The sequence below is a fragment of the Bombina bombina genome, chromosome 6 (assembly GCF_027579735.1).
Source record: "Bombina bombina isolate aBomBom1 chromosome 6, aBomBom1.pri, whole genome shotgun sequence".
NCBI lineage: Eukaryota > Metazoa > Chordata > Amphibia > Anura > Bombinatoridae > Bombina > Bombina bombina.
This window is the reverse complement of record NC_069504.1, coordinates 547051243-547069965: the sequence shown is the minus strand read 5'-3', so window position 1 is coordinate 547069965 and position 18723 is coordinate 547051243. Positions and strand designations below refer to the sequence as shown.

Sequence of the window (18723 nt, the reverse complement as noted above, 5' to 3'; positions counted from 1 at the left end):
ATCTTAACTACAATTATAGCATCTAGGCTGTCGATCTCTTTCGATAAGATAATCCATCCCGATCAAACGGGCTTCATGAGTACCAGGAACTCCTCAAAAAACATACGCAAAGTTTTAACATGCATAGATTATATATATAATACTGATCAAGTTCAACAGACCCATCCAATGCAAGATACAGCTCTAATCAGTCTCAATGCCGAAAAAGCGTTCAACGCTATTACGTGGAATCATTTGTTTAGAGCGCTTGAGCAATTTGGTTTTAGAAATCAATTCATCCGATTCATACATAATATTTATAGTAATCCAATCTCATATTTGTTAGTTAATTCTGAGGTCTCTCCATCTTTGACATTAGGCAGAGGTACTAGGCAAGGCTGCCCATTGTCGCCTTTCCTTTTCAATATTGCTTTGGAACCGCTTGCAATCTGGCTTAGGGACACAATTAATGGTATTAGATTTGGTCCGCAAACTTTAAAACTTCTAATCTATGCAGATGATTTATTGATATTTCTAGGAAATCCTGCTCAGGAAATCCCTATAATTCTAAATAGTCTTAACACCTTTAGCTCTTTTTCCGGCTACAAAATCAATTCCAAGAAAAGTGAGTTAATGTGGATTAAAAAGGATAGTCGTACCAAGTCCAATTTTCCTTTAAAACATCCGAAACATTCAAATATTTAGGCATTCATATTCATGCCAACCCTAATCTATGGTATAAGTTAAATATTCCCCCCCTTATTCAAAAAATTGAAATTGACTTAGAAAATTGGATTTTATTACCCATTTCACTGTCAGCTCGTGTCAGTGTCATCAAGACAATTATATTTCCTCGTTTATTATATTTTCTACAGAATCTACCACTATTTATCTCTATGCTGGACCAACGTAAATTATATTCTATTTTTTCCAGATTTATCTGGAAAAATAAAAAAAACCCTATTGCACTTAGGAAATTAATGCATTCTCGTGATTCAGCTGGTCTTGCTCTACCAAATATTCAATTTTATAATATTGCCTGCTTAGCCAAAATTGCCATAGATTGGTTAGCTAACACAAATATTTTTTCTTGTTCGATAATGGAAAATTATATGCTTTCCCCCTTCTCTATTAAAGCTAGTCTGCACTATGCACCAAGAGATCTACCCTATAATATTAAGGGTCTGATAACTATAAAAAATATTATTAAAGCTTGGCAAAAATTCTGTACTCTAATAGGAATTGATTATTCTTTCTCTGAATTTCTCCCAATAATTGGCTCAATTGATTTCTCCCCAGGCTACTCCCAGGCAGTCTTCAAGAAATGGGCCGACAAAGGACTTATTAATATGTACCAAATTTTCCATGACAATGGTTATATTCGCTCATTTGAGTCTCTTACTATACAATTTGGTTTACCTAGACAGGATATATTCGCTTATTTCCAGTTAAAACATTATCTTAATAATCATACTTGGGAGCCCAATCCGTGTCTAGCATGGTCTGATATTAATAAATGTATCTTGAAATTTAAAGCAGGGTTATCGTCAATCTCTCTGATGTACGATATCATGCTCAATAAACAGAACCTACTCTGTCTTAATAATATTTTTTCCATATGGTCGCGGGATTGTCCAAATCTGGAGGATGGAGATATAAAAGCCAGTTGTATCTTAGTAAATAAATGTTGTATTCCATCAAGTTGGAAAGAATCACATTTTAAAATTATAAATAGATCATACATAACGCCTGTAAGATTATCAAAAATGTATATTTCACAATCCTCTAATTGTCCTCGTTGCTCACATCCCAAGGCCGATATATTACATATGTTCTATTTTTGTCCTAGATTAAGACAACTATGGAACAAACTTTCCTTTTGGTTAAAAAGGTTTTATGGTATCGATATATTACTTCGCCCAGAAAATATTATTTTTTTTAATTTCCATATTACTGATTCCTCCTTAAGACGGAAAACCCTGGTATCTATCATCATGTCAATTAGACATCTTATAGCAAAAAATTGGAAATCGAAATTTGCTCCCTCTTTCTCATCTGAAATCTGCTAAAGAAAAAAAAATATTTTTTTTTATCTCAGATTGGTTACCTATAATCAAGTCCTATACACTGCATATCCAAAAGCGTATCCTATCTCCATTTTTGAGTTCAGACAGTTTTGCAGAATTTGTACTATATAATGAATTCCCAGCTTCTTGGGTCTCTTGCTACAGGGAATAGAAGCTATATAAATACAGCTCAGGATTATTGGTTACGATAGGGGCTAGGGAGTGGAGATAGGGATGTGGGGGAGAATCTCCTTTTTTTTTTTTTTTTTTTGTTGCTGTTGTTGTTTTTGTTGTTGCTTGTTTGTCTGTTTATTAGGGAATTAGAAGAAAGTAAAGGCAAAGAAGGAAGAAAGAAGGAGGGTAAAAAAGAGAAAAAAAGGAAAAAAATTAACCTAACTCTGTTTAGATATTAATCAAGTAAGATTGAAAGATTTAAGCCTGATAAGTTTAGGTCGATATTTACGTTCCATAAATGATCTTGTCAAGTTGACATTATGTTCAAGATGCTATCTATTTATGCATATGTGTTTGAAGTTTATCAAGTCAAGATGGTATCTTTATGCTATAAACCATTATGTTGGTTAATTTGCTACCCTGCTTGCTGCAGCTTACATTATTTGAGTTGTGATTTTTTTGTATGCTGATTTATCTAAAACTTTATATTTAAGTCATCAACTGAACACGGCTGAAAAATTTAAGTTTGTTAAGTTAAGGTTGGTATCTAAGCACCCTAAATGATTATTTTAAGTTAATCCTATGTCAAAGATACTAACTTTCATGTACATGAGATCAAGCTGGTTAATTAAGTTTGCTTTTTATGTGTTAGATATGCTTATTTTGTTCAAACTTGTAATTTTGCCCTGCGTGGCATATATTTTTGGAGCCATAATTTTGTATCTGTTGACTTATTTAAATAAAGGAAAAAAAAAAAAAAAGAAAGAAAATAAATAAATATATAAATGCAGTGAATCAATAGAGTCCAATGTAGACCAGTTGTATCATATATATATCAGATAGGCAGCTCTCCTCGAGTATAAGGCCATGCACTTCAAAGTTATCGTATAAGAGAGTAGAGAAGGAGCTACATAGCATAATTCTGTGGGGGTATATATCAATATGTGCAGGATAGTATACACTCACATGTAATAAAGCACTAAAACGTAGTGCTAGCTGAGCAGACCGGATCCTCAGAGTTGCCCGGTAAACTCTCCTCTCAAGTCAGGAAAAAATTCTGTCCTTGATCCCTCCTCTGTCAGGATAGGTCGGCATATGTGTAACCGTCAGGTCATACAATGCTAATCCAATATGGCAGGTTTATATTGGGACAAGTTGACAGACAAATAGCAAGTTGCATAAAAACAAGTGTTTATTGAAACACAAATATCATACAGCAACGCATTTCTCAGTGTCAAAACTGTTTCATCAGGCTGATACAAACAATACAAACTTGCTACTTTTTGTATTCTTTTACAACCAATCATATGGCTGATAGAAACGACACTCTCTCTGTATTACATCAACATTCAGAAGTTGATTGTGACATTAGTATAAAAAATAGTGAAAAGGATGTGTGCGGGACACATACCATGTGCAGATCTCTGTTCAACAAATGCCAAAAAACAACGGGAGTCCAAGTCCTAGCAAAAAGACAGGTACCGACCTTTTTCTGTGGCTCACTTCACCACTGCACGCTCTCCCGGTGTCTCCGATATCACCTATTCTTCGTGGACTTACTTGCCAGGGTGTGTGTAAAATCCGTTACACCTCTCGCCCACAACGGCTTGCCGCAACTCTGGTTTCCTCAGATAGACGATTCGAGCTGTGTCGGTAGACTCCTCCCACTCCTTCGACAAGTTACACTTTGACCCTTTAACAGCCATAGATCCGTGCCAAACAAAGGGAGACCTCACTCCGTAAGGTAGATAATTAAAAAAAGCGAGTGAAACGGATCTTAAAATATTATTTCCAACTTTATTTCAGATTAAAAATTGGATAATACAATCAGACCGTTTCTCAGCCTATTTTTGTAGCTACGAGGTGGATTGTATTATACAATTTTTAATCTGAAATAAAGTTGGAAATAATATTTTAAGATCTGTTTCACTCGCTTTTTTGAATTATAAAAATAGTAATGGTACACAATTTTTACTATTCCTAATAGACAATCAAATACATATCTAAAAAAACATTATAAATTCATAACTAGCCGATGCAATATCTCATATTCTTATGGACTAAATATAATATGCGTGGCGATTATGATCACAGCCTCTATGTTCCGCCCACCAAGGGGATCACGTGACAGTACTCTAACCAATCCGTAAACCGCTGTATGCCAACTGACAGCTGCGGGTTTTACCAAACATTGTAGAGGGCTGTCACGTGACCCATCATTGGTCGCCACTCCCATTATCTTGCACATAAGACCATGCTTTTTTGTTTACATACGGGTGATTCTACCATTCACTAGTAAGACAACAGTCTTGATTTTAATCCATTGTGATTGGTGGAGTTACCTCTATATATGCATATAGTGTATATCTAAATAAAAAAATATTAATATATGTTGAGTTCATTCTTTATTAAAATCAGTGTGTGAACTTGATGGATAAAAGTGAATGAGACAAAAAACTATTATCTAATAAACGCCCATCCTTTCATATGTGTGTGCACAACATAATAATGTTGACACAATTGCTGTGTTTTGATAATGTATATTATGGAGATTTTAACTATAATAATATAGGTATGTGCATATAGTTCCCTAAGGCATAATATATAGAAACTTCCATGTGTGATGTTATATTGTATATCTAGTGTATATATGTAATAATTATATAATCTATATCTATATTGTGAATAATTGATGTGTTTACACTAATATAGATGGAAAGTGAAAATATTGGATTTGGAAATTAATAGACAATATATAATAAAAATCTAAAAGAACTGTAAAAATACTATGTTTAAAAAAATTTAATTAAAAAGTATATATATATATATATATATATTAATATATATATCTGTATCTTTATATATATATATATATATATATATATATATATATATATATATATATTAAAAATTGGGATTATATTATAGTTGGAACGCTGCTAGGTCCATATTCATATTTAGACCATTTGGAAACAGAGTGCCAAGCCGATATATCCAAAAGGTCTCCCTTTGGCGCAGTTTACTAAACCTATTATATAGGTTAGAGGCTGGGATATATTATTTTGGAGTTATGTTAAAGACATTAAGGTTTCCCTTATGTGCTTGGTAACAGTGTCTTGATACACTATGGTTTTCAAAATTATTTTTCATATTGCGATAGTGTTCATTCCACCTAGTACGTATAACCCTACACGTACGACCTACATACTATATCCCACACAGTTGACAGGTTAATAAAAACACTACATAAGATGAGGAACAGGTTTAATCGTGCTAAATTTGATATTTGTTCCCGGTAGTGTGAGATTTGAAATCTTCAGTCCCTGATTTAATAAAAGTGCACATCCTGCACCTTAGTTGGAACAATTAAATATACCATTTTTGTGGCCTGTTTTTTGTAATTTAGTTGTCCTCCTTATTTTATTGACTACTACCTTACTAGGTGCTAGTAAATTTTTTAATGTTGGTGCACGTCTTAAAACACATCTTGATTTATCATTAATACTTTTATTTAAAACAGGGTCTTTGTAGTATTATAAGAAAAAAATTAGGAAATCTTATTAAAAGACCCCGTTTTAAATAAAAAATAAAGCACTATTTAACCTGTTCCTAATCTTATGTAGTGTATTTATTAACCTGTCAACTGTGTGGGATACAGTATGTAGGTCGTACGTGTAGTGTTATATGTACTAGGTGGAATAAACATTATCGTAATATGAAAAATAATTTTAAAAATCATAGTGTATCAAGACACTGTAACCAAGCACATAAGGGAGACCTTAAAGGTCAAGGGGTATTGTATTTTTTTTTTACAGGTAAAAGAGCTGATTACTTTGGGGCAATGCCCAGCAAAAGGCCCTTTTAAGGGCTATTTGTAATTTAGTATAGGGTAGGGCTTTTTTTTATTTTGGGGGGATTAGATTAGGTGTAATTAGTTTTAAAAAATTGTAATGATTTTATTATTTTCTGTAATTTAGTGTTTGTTTTTTTCGTAATTTAGATAATTGTATTTAATTGTAGTTAGTTTAGGGAATTAATTTAATTATAGTGTAGTGTTAGGTGTAATTGTAACTTAGGTTTATTTTTATTTTACAGGTAAATTTGTCTTTATTTTAGCTAGGTAGCTATTAAATAGTTAATAACTATTTAATAACTATTGTACCTAGTTAAAATAAATACAAAGTTGCCTGTAAAATTAAAATAAACCCTAAGCTAGATACAATGTAACTATTAGTTATATTGTAGCTAGCTTAGGGTTTATTTTATAGGTAAGTATTTAGTTTTAAATAGGAATAATTTAGGTAATTAAAGTTATTTTATTTAGATTATTTTAAATTATATTTTAAGGTTAGGTTTAGGGATTAATATATTTATTATAGTGGCGGCGACAGATTAGGGGTTAATAAGTGTAGTTAGGTGGCGGCGATGTTAGGGACGGCCGATTAAGGGTTAATAATATTTAACTAATGTTTGCGATGCGGGAGTACGGCAGTTTAGGGGTTAATAACTTTATTTTAGTGGTGGCGACGTTGTGGGCGGCAGATTAGGGGTTAAGAAATATAGGTAGGTTGCGGCGACATTGGGGGCGGCAGATTAGGGGTTAATAAGTATAATGTAGGTGTCGGCAATGTTGGGGCGGCAGATTAGGGGTTAATAAGTGTAATATTAGGGGTGTTTAGACTCGGGGTTCATGTTAGGGTGTTAGGTGTAAATATAAATTTTCTTTCCCCATAGGAATCAATGGGGCTGTGTTAAGAGCTGCCCCATTGATTCCTATGGGGAAATCGTGCACGAGCACGTTTAGCCAGCTCACTGCTATCGTAAGCAGCGCTGGTATTGAGGTGAGATGTGGAGCAAAATTTTGCTCTTCTCTCACTTTTCTGCGGCTAACGCCGGGTTTAAAAAAACCTGTAATACCAGCGTTACTGTAGGTGAGCGGTGAGCTGAAACTGCTTGTTAGCCCCGCAAGCCTTACCGACTAAAACTCGTAATCTAGCCGAGTATTTTTACAATTCTTTTTAATTTTTATTATATATTTTCACCTTCATATAAATACTATTAAGGAATATTATTACTTTTTAGAGATACAACTATGTTATTATCATGTATTATTTAATGTATAATATTCAATGATATAATAATAGAATTGAAGGAACATCACACATATTATTTCATAATATGTCACATCAACACTACTACATGATAAGTACATATTTTATATTAGTTTATTTGTCACTTTCCATCTATATTAGTGTAAACACATCAATTATTAACAATATAGATTACATATTTATTACATATATACACTAGATATACAATATAACATCACACATGGAAGTTTCTATATATTATGCCTTAGGGAACTATATGCACATACCTATATTATTATAGTTAAAATCCCTATAATATACATTATCAAAACACAGCAATTGTGTAAACATTATTATGTTGTGCACAAACATATGAAAGGATGGGTGTTTATTAGATAATAGTTTTTTGTCTAATTCACTTTTATCCATCAAGTTCACACACTGATTTTAATAAAGAATGCACTCAACACTTATTAATAATTTTTTATTTAGGTATTTAGATATACACTATATGCATATATCGAGGTAACTCCACCAATCACAATGGATTACAATTGACACTATTGTCTTAGTAGTGAATTGAAGAATCACCCATATGTAAACAAACAAGCATGGTCTTATGCGCAAGATGATGGGGGTGGCGACCAATGATAAGTCACGTGACAGCCCTCCACAATGTTTGGAAAAACCTGCAGCTTTCAGTTGGCGTACAGCGGTTTACGTATTGGTTAGAGCACTGAAACGTGACCCCCTTTGTGGGCGGAACATAGAGGCCGTAATCATGATCACCACGCATGTCATATTTAGTCCATCAGAATATAAGATATTGCATCGACTAGTTATGAATTTATAATGTTTTTTTAGATATGTATTTGCCTGATGAAACAATTTTGACACTGAGAAACGCGTTGCTGTATGATATTTGTGTTTCAATAAACACTTGTTTTTATGCAACTTGCTATTTGCCTGTCAACTTGTCCCAAAATAAACCTCCCATATTGGATTAGCATTGTATGACCTGAGGGTTACACATACGCCAACCTATCCTGACAGAGGAGGGATCAAGGACAGAATTTTTTCCTGACTTGAGAGGAGAGTTTACCTGGCAACTGGATCCGGTCTGCTCAGCTAGCACTACGTTTTAGTGCTTTATTACATGTGAGTGTATACTATCCTGCACATATTGATATATACCCCCACAGAATTATGCTATGTGGCACCTTCTCTACGCTCTTATAGTTTTACAGAAATAAACTGCTACACTTCATTTCTAGCTTTTGTTATCCTGATCTCACTTTTCCTGCAGATCACCTTATCTGTACAGGATATCACATAATTAATACATATACAAATGTAAATTTATGACCTGGCCCCTGCTGAAGGACTATGCAATAGAGATGATCATAGATTTTGATGTCAGACAAGAACTATATATATATATATATATATATATATATATTAGAGCTGCGCATCTTCACCTGTCTCACGATTCGATTCGATTACGATTATCATCGTAACGATTCGATACGATTCGATTCTACGATGCATCGCGATGCATCACGATTACTGCCCATGATTTTCATTAACAAATTCAAGCAGTCAGAATTCACTTTTTTATTTTATCTGCTTTAAAAAAAAGGGGATTGCTAAGGGGATGTTTCTAGGATATAAGGTATTATGGTCCTGGCATGTTAAATAATAATTCTGGACTTGCCTCTTTGTCAGGGAATAATGCACAGTTTATGAACCAAGGTGTATAAATGATTGACTTTTAGCAGAGCAGGTCCCAAATACATAACTAACATAGGATATGTGTGATATAGATTTTTTTTTTAAATAAAAATAATGGATTCAGATTTAAGGTAATAGATATGCTTTTAAAAGGCTATAGGTTTATATGTAACATATACATTTATTTATATACACATACAAAGCACAACTATAATACAATACCCTGCCACATATTACACTTAGATCATAGATGGGCTGTTATTTGGCTCCCTAAGCTCATATGAGTCTAGTATTCTGGGTATTGGAGAGCTTTGAAAGGAATGCATGGTATGTGTGAGCAGTGCAGTGTCACCGTTAATGATTAGGGCTCTAAACTGACATAAAGGGTCACCTAATCAATCATGTAGGCTCTCTAAACATGTTTATTACGGCTCTGTGATGATCTGAAGCTGGGAAGGAATGCTATGTCATTTCCTCTTACTGGAACCTTTATTAACAACTGCACCAACCACTTACTGAACGGCTTCAATAAGTTGTCCTAGAGGTAAAGGTGCTGGCCGGGTGAATGTGATTAATTAAGCCCTCCTGCTGTGTCGCCTGCTTCAAGACTAGGAGAGATCTGACAGGGCAGAAGCAGTCTTACCAACTGACAGCAGCCTCGTGTAACACAGTGACTATTTCCTTGTATTATCGCTTCCCTGTTTACTCACTGTTGCGGTCTCTGCTGCATGTTTCCTCTTTGTCAGACCCCTAGCCCAGCACCAAAAGAGCATTTGAGTGTTGCTATTAGATACTTTTGTAAAACTTGACTTTTTCTATATCTAATAGCAACACTCAAATGCTCGTTTGGTGCTGGGCTAGGGGTCTGACAAAGAGGAAACATGCAGCAGAGACCGCAACAGTGAGTAAACAGGGAAGCGATAATACAAGGAAATATTCACAGGAGGCTGCTGTCCGCTTGTCAGACAACTGCACTGATCGTGCTGATGTTCCAAAAACATAAAATCAATCAATATTTATTCTGTCTGCCATTACTTTAGCCCTCACATCAGTCAGTGGGAGAGGCGGGGTCACGTGACATTGTGCGATGACGTCACTGACCCTGAATCGATTCTGACCTTGCACCGCATCGATGCAGCATCGTTAATGGCTGCATCGCGATGCATCGCAGTGGCGATTATTTTTGACACCCCTAATATATATATATATATATAAAATTCCAATATATAGCGCACTCTCATCTAAAGGACAGTTACCAGGGTGCAGGCAAATGTACTCATAAAGTTGGAAAAAGGCATGCATTCTCTGGATTTGTGCAAAAAAAGTGCTTTAATGGCACATCAAATAGGTAACGTTTCGGGGATCAATCACCCCTTCATCAGACCAAGTGATTGATCCCCGAAACGTTACCTATTTGATGTGCCATTAAAGCACTTTTTTTGTACAAATCCAGAGAGTGCATATATATGAAGTCCCCCGCAGTGTTTGCCATTAAAAAGCAAAACTGGTGTTTTTGGCTTCATGTTAAAAATAGGACTTTTCTATGTGAGCTGTAAACATGTTTACAGGTCTAGGAAATAGCCAAAAAATGCGCTATTATGATCACATCCAAATGAAAGGTGGCCCAAATGTTTGCAGTCACCAATCAGCAGCTAGCTCCCACTATTGTAGGATATGAATGTATTCTTTTTCAACAAGGGATACCAAGAGAACGAAGCACATTTGAAAATAGAAGTGAATTTAAAAGTGTCTTAAATCTACATGCTCTATCTGAATCATGCAAGTTTAATTTTCATTAGGAAAATGTAAAAAAAAAAACTGGAAGCGCCAAATGTAAACGTAATTAATGCTAAAACAAAAATGACATACAGTGGGGCAAAAAAGTATTTAGTCAGCCACCAATTTTGCAAGTTCTCCCACTTAAGAAGATGAGAGAGGCCTGTAATTTTCATCATAGGTATACCTCAACTATCAGAGACAAAATGTGGAAACAAATCCAGACAATCACATTGTCTGATTTGGAAAGAATTTATTTGCATATTATGGTGGGAAATAAGTATTTGGTCACCTACAAACAAGCAAGATTTCTGGCTCTCACAGACCTGTATCTTCTTCTTTAAGAGGCTCCTCTGTCCTCCACTCATTACCTGTATTAATGGCACCTGTTTGAACTTATCAGTATAAAAGACACCTGTCCACAACCTCAAACAGTCACACTCCAAACTCCACTATGGTGAAGACCAAAGAGCTGTTAAAAGACACCAGAAACAAAATTGTAGACCTGCACCAGACTGGGAAAACTGAATCTGCAATAGGCAAGCAGCTTGGTCTGAAGAAATCAACTGTGGGAGCAATAATTAGAAAATGGAAGACATACAAGACTACTGATAATCTCCCTCGATCTGGGGCTCCACGCAAGATCTCACCCCGTGGGGTCAAAATGATCACAAGAACGATGAGCAAACGCCCCACAACCACACGGGGGGACCTAGTGAATGACCTGCCGAGAGCTGGGACAAACGTAACAAAGGCTATCATCAGTAACACACTACGCCGCCAGGGACTCAGACCCTGCAGTGCCAGACGTGTCCCCCTGCTTAAGCCAGTACATGTCCAGGCCCGTCTGAAGTATGCTAGAGAGCATTTGGATGATCCAGAAGCGGATTGGGAGAATGTCATATGGTCAGATGAAACCAAAGTAGAACTGTTTGGTAGAAACACAACTCGTCGTGTTTGGAGGAGAGAGAATGCTGAGTTGCAACCAAAGAACACCATACCTACTGTGAAGCATGGGGGTGGCAACATCATGCTTTGGGGCTGTTACTCTGCAAAGGGAACAGGACGATTGATCCGTGTACATGAAAGAATGAATGGGGCCATGTATCGTGAGATTTTAAGTGCAAACCTCCTTCCATCAACAAGGGCATTGAAGATGAAACGTGGCTGGGTATTTCAGCATGACAATAATCCCAAACACACCACCTGGGCAACGAAGGAGTGGCTTCGTAAGAAGCATTTCAAGGTCCTGGAGTGGCCTAGCCAGTCTCCAGATTTCAAACCTATAGAAAACCTTTGGAGGGAGTTGAAAGTCTGTGTTGCCCAGCGACAGCCCCAAAACATCACTGCTCTAGAGGAGATCTGCATGCAGGAATGGGCCAACATACCAGCAACAGTGTGTGACATCTTGTGAAGACTTACAGAAAACGTTTGACCTCTGTCATTGCCAACAAAGGATATATAACAAAGTATTGAAATTAACTTTTGATATTGACCAAATACTTATTTTCCACCATAATTTGCACATAAATTCTTTCCAAATCAGACAATGTGATTGTCTGGATTTGTTTCCACATTTTGTCTCTCATTACAGGCCTCTCTCATCTTATTAAGTGGGAGAACTTGCACAATTGGTGGCTGACTAAATACTTTTTTGCCCCACTGTAATGGAAAAATACTAAAGTCCATAAAAAAACCCTAGGGTTGTATCAGTTCATAGGGTATTCGGGCACCTTCTTCCTCAAAAAATAAATCTCACACAATCTGAAAAACACAAGTAAGATCAGGGCGCCCCATTGATGTGGTATCTTCCAAATACACAAAATATGCATATAAAGAAACATACTCACAGATTAGAAAGCACTCGAAAGGGCTTTCCACACAGGCTGGACTAGTTGGAAGCTGACCAGCTGACTTATGCATCACAGGATGAATGACAGCAATCCTCCAGCGAAATTCACAGATGCAGATCCCCAAATTTGTGTGAGAAACGACCTGAGAAGCGGTATTATTATTATTATTATTATCAGGTATTTGTAGCGCGCCAACAGATTCCGCAGCACTGAAGTCAAGTTTTTTCTACCAATTTGGGGATCTGCATCTGTGAATTTTGCTGTCATTCATCCTCTGATGCATAAGTCAGCTGATCGGCTTCCAACTAGTCCAGCCTGTGTGTAAAGCACTTTCTAGCGCTCACTAATCTGTGAGTACATTTCTTTATATGTGGATTCTGAAGATACCACACCATTGGGGCGCCCTTCTCCTGCTTGTGTTTTTCAAGTTTAATTTTGACTTCCCTATCCCTTTAACTAGTGAAACCACAAAGGGTAAACCACCTGTATAACAAAAACACAATTAACCACCGTTTTCATCTCCAGCAAGGTGTTGTCTGCAAGGAAGTACAAGATAAATAACTGCTGTGTTCAGATGTGAAGATGCACATCAGAGATTAATAATCCTCGCTCCTCCACCCCAAGATTTAACCCTCTACAGTATCAACACCTTTGTTGCTGTGCTGTAAATCTTTACCATCCTCACATTTGACACCCTAGAGAAATAATACATAACTCCTGCCCCTTTTTTATTGTTTCACTTACTTGTTATTGTAGTCCATTAGTAGGCTGTTGTTTGAATTAGTGAAGTTGATTTTACTAATACAATTGTCATAGTTAAGAATGTATGAAGGTTGTTGACAAGGAACAGGTCAAATGAACTAATCACATATATGTAGGCAAGAACGGAAGTCAAAGAACAGCAGACAAGCCAGAGACAAAGTTAAGGTGTTGGTAAGAGGTGAAGCTGGTAGGGTTGACAGGTAATATGGGCAAAATACACACATATTACCAGCTATAGCTGACAGGTCACAATATGCAGACAACAGCTACCAGTACACACCCTTGTAGGAGGTTAATCAGCAGGAGGCACTATTCTGGTAGTGGTCAGATGGTCCTAAAGCAAATAGATCCTAAAGAGGACGGAAGGGCAAGATACAGGGGCTATCAGATGGTACCTGAAAGAATTCCAAGCATCAAAGAGATATGCGTTCTGTTCTTAACCATATATAAGTGTGACTGACACCATGTACTAAGTGCGGATGACAACAACGAGTGATCATCCAAGGGGAGGGGGCCCTTTGGGACTGGCATCTAAAAATGCCAAAACACCTCAGCACGGGTGGAAATGGCTCTGCAGTTAAAGGGTTAAATAGCAACACAAACATTATGTCATGCTATAAAAGAGAGGGATAAATATGTGCAGAGGAAGATTGCGCAACATCAGATGGGTAAATGTACCTACTGGTAAGTACTGTCTTTCCTGAGGCCCTTCATAAACATATTACTGCAAATCTAACCTGCTTACTCTCACATTGGGGAGCGTACACAAAACTATCAGAAGCAGACTTTTCATCAGTTTTTCCTGAGGGGGAAGAGGGTTCTTACAGGATCCTTTAAAAGCAACATATACATGATGAGTGCATAAATAAAATATGTAGCAAACTGACCCAGTATTCAGGATACTTACCTTATGTGTTTGAATGTAGTTTTTCACTTTCAAGAAATTGACACAATTTTCCTAATGGATTGGAATAGGCCCCTTATTTTTCTTCTTTTTTTGCAATATGAATCTGCCTTATTATGTTATGTTTTTTATTTCTAAATATATTATTCATTCTATTTTATACCATACAATGCTATAGTTTTTATTGTTTATACTACGTATTTACTAATTATACTTTGTATTATTATATCTTATATATGTTATAATATCAAGTTTTCTCTTTTTATGAGCACATCCTATCAAGTCCCTTGTTATAAAAGTTGACATCTTGATAAAAATGAGTATTAGTGCAACTCTATAGCACTGTGCATACAAGATGGCTGTGATTTTCATCTTCACATATGTCGATATATTTTAGATAAAGCCCTAAAACATAATTATAATTATAACAGAGAAAAGTGTGACATGTAGCAAATACAGAGGGAAGTATTTAAAGGGACACTAAACCCAATTTTTTTCTTTCATGATTCAGGTAGAGCATGCAATTTTAAGCAACTTTCTAATTTACTCCTATTATCATTTTTTCTTCATTCTCTTGCTTTCTTTATTTTAAAAAGAAGGCATCTAAGCTAAAAAGGTTCAGACACTGGACAGCACTTGTTTATTGGTGCTGTCCAATCAGCAAAGACAACCCAGGTTGTGAACCAAAAATGGGCCGGCTTCTAAACTTACATCCTTGCTTTTCAAATAAAGATAGCAAGAGAATGAAGAAAATGTGATAATAGGAATAAATTAGAAAGTTGCTTCAAATTGCATGCTCTATCTGAATTATGAAAGAAAAAAATGCGGGTTCAGAGTCCCTTTAATTTGGTTTGTGACTGTGTCTATTCAAAAATAGACATTTGGGAGGTGTGATCAACTTTTTTTATATTAGCTTTTAAAAACAAAGTATTTTATTTTTTAATTGTGTTTTTGTCTATCTTTTCTGATCCAGTGGTTTAGACAATAAATGTTCTGTGTACCCGCTGACCTTTGATAAGAATGAAAACATGGCTGCAAAGAAAAAGTCAGTAGCAATGCACACCAACTACCTGTCCGCCTGCAGCTTCACAAACTCAGATATGCAGGTAATCTACATCTTTCGTGACAACTGCAAATAAGGGAATCGCCTAACGTGTATTTAATAACAAACAGAGTGCGCACTCGATTTGTTTGTCAATAAATACACACTTGAGCCTAGCTTGCGCTGTTGTTTGCCTTTAAAATTCATTATGTGAGTGTCTCTGATGGAGATCACAGTATCTAGAGCTTTGTTTTTTTGAAGGGGGGGCACTAGTCCATATAAGGGGAAGCACGGGAGCAGTGACCCTTCCTATGGAAATTACAAGCAGCAGTTGACTTTGGCAAAACTTAGAACGTTTTTTAAGAGCTGACAACAGCACTTGGAATAAAGCAAAAGGTGGGATGTAGGTGGAAGAAAGGCACTGAGGTTGAAATCGCTCAGAGATTGCGTTGCGTTTGTCTTCCTCAGTAACTTGCTTTAACACAGAAATAACAAAGTGCACATTGAAAAGTGAGTGAAGCTCTCTTCGAATTTCGAATGTTTATATAACATTCTAACATTCTATTTTCGAATTTTCGTTTTCGAATTTTTCAATAAAATTCGAAAATATTCGTTCGAATAATAGAATGTTTAGCTATGTATTCATTCAATTTCGAAATGTAATATTCGAATTTGAATGTAACATTCGAATTTGAATGTGACATTAAAATTTGAAATAGTATTTCTAGTCTACAACTGTGTTTAATGAATGTCACATTCGAATTTGAAATAGTATTTCTAGTCTAATACTGTGTTTTAAATGTGATCTTCGATTCGAATGTGATATTCGATTCGAATGTGACATTCAAATTCGAAATAGTATTTCTAGTCTAATACTGTGTTTTATAAATGTAATATTCGAATGTGACATTCGATTCGAATGTGATATTAGATTCGAATAAGACTTTCAAAATAGTGTTTCTACAATTGTGTTTTATAAATGTAATATTCAAATTCGAATGTGATATTCGAATGTAACATTCGAATTTGAATGTGACATTCAAAAACTGTAAATAACATTCGAAAATCGAATTTTTAAGAATATTCGTTCTTATCAACATTCTATTATGTAAATCGAATTTCTACAATAACATTCGTTCTAACATTCGAATTCGGGTTTTAAAACACATTCGCCCATCCCTACTCTTGAGAGCTGTGTGTGATTCCTAGGTCAGATGTAAATCCCCCAAAATAAAACTAAACTAAGAAAAAAAAAATAGAGTAACAGTTATGAGGGGAGAACCACCGCCTAAGACTCTAGAACCAGCAGCAACAGACTCTATAAAGATCATTTATACCATATCCTGAAGCGCTGACATCTTTTTCTGATTGTAAAATTTCACCCAATACCATAGAGCAATGCTTCTTAAACTTGGGTCCCCACAAGATTTGATATTGTACTATAAGTGTGTGTGTGATGTAAGTGTGTGTGTATGTGTATATATATATATATTATTTGTGTTTGTGTGTTGTTTGCATGTATGTATAAGTGTGTGTGTGTTGTGAGTGTCTATGTATAAGGGAGTGTGTTGAAAGTGTGAGTCATTGTGTTTGTATGTGTGTATGTGTATGTATGTGTGTGTATGTATGTGTGTTTGTATGTGTGTTTGTATGTATTAGTGAGCGTCTTTGTGCGTGTGTGTTTATATATATGTATGAGTGAGTATGAGTGTATGTATGTGTATGTATGAGTGAGTGTCTGTATGAGTGTCTGTGTGTTGTGATTGAGGGCTAGATGATATAAACTTTGCCAGATCAAACCTGCCCTGGTGGAATGATCTAAAAAAGGGGCAGTCCCTGCGAGTGGCAAGATGGCTTCTATTGAAAGTAATGTAGCTCGCTGGATAGGGACATTACGCAGTGAGCAGGGGGGGGGGGGGGCGCACTTTAAAAATGAAAATCCTGCAGCCAATATAAATCACATTATGCTGCTTTCTGCGTATAGCATCTTACATTCGCCTATATTTTCGTATGCATGTGTTTTTCTATTAGGGTATTAAGTATTCGTAGGCCTAGATTTGGAGTTTGGCGGTAAAAGGGCTGTTAACGCTCCGCGGGCTTTTTTCTGGCCGCACCATAAATTTAACTCTGGTATCGAGAGTTTAATCAAATGCTGCGTTAGGCTCCAAAAAAGGAGCGTAGAGCATTTTTACCGCAAATGCAACTCTCGATACCAGAGTTGCTTACGGACGCGGCCGGCCTCAAAAACGTGCTCGTGCACGATTCTCCCATAGGAAACAATGGGGCTGTTTGAGCTGAAAAAAAACCTAACACCTGCAAAAAAGCAGCGTTCAGCTCCTAACGCAGCCCCATTGTTTCCTATGGGGAAACACTTCCTACGTCTGCACCTAACACTCTAACATGTAACCCGAGTCTAAACACCCCTAACCTTACACTTATTAACCCCTAATCTGCCGCCCCCGCTATCGCTGACCCCTGCATATTTTTTTTAACCCCTAATCTGCCGCTCCGTAAACCGCCGCAACCTACGTTATCCCTATGTACCCCTAATCTGCTGCCCTAACATCGCCGACCCCTATATTATATTTATTAACCCCTAATCTGCCCCCCACAACGTCGCCTCCACCTGCCTACACTTATTAACCCCTAATCTGCCGAGCGGACCTGAGCGCTACTATAATAAAGTTATTAACCCCTAATCCGCCTCACTAACATCGCCGACACCTACCTTCAATTATTAACCCCTAATCTGCCGAGCGGAGCTCACCGCTATTCTAATAAATGTATTAACCCCTAAAGCTAAGTCTAACCCTAACACTAACACCCCCCTAAGTTAAATATAATTTTTATCTAACGAAATAAATTAACTCTTATTAAATAAATGATTCCTATTTAAAGCTAAATACTTACCTGTAAAATAAACCCTAATATAGCTACAATATAAATTATAATTATATTATAGCTATTTTAGGATTAATATTTATTTTACAGGCAACTTTGTAATTATTTTAACCAGGTACAATAGCTATTAAATAGTTAAGAACTATTTAATAGTTACCTAGTTAAAATAATTACAAAATTACCTGTCAAATAAATCCTAACCTAAGATATAATTAAACCTAACACTACCCTATCAATAAATTAATTAAATAAACTACCTACAATTACCTACAATTAACCTAACACTACACTATCAATAAATTAATTAAACACAATTCCTACAAATAAATACAATTAAATAAACTAGCTAAAGTACAAAAAATAAAAAAGAACTAAGTTACAGAAAATAAAAATATATTTACAAACATAAGAAAAATATTACAACAATTTTAAACTAATTACACCT

General features: G+C 35.9%; 1 protein-coding gene across 1 annotated transcript in view; it reads left to right on the top strand.

Moving 5' to 3' along the window:
- The window catches only part of GNB5 (G protein subunit beta 5), an 83362-nt gene that overhangs the window by 21610 nt on the left and 43029 nt on the right, over positions 1 to 18723 (top strand). Inside the window, exon 5 of the mRNA XM_053719899.1 lies at positions 15309 to 15441. Coding sequence (XP_053575874.1) covers positions 15309 to 15441 — 133 coding nt within the window. The remainder of the gene's footprint in view (positions 1 to 15308; positions 15442 to 18723) is intronic.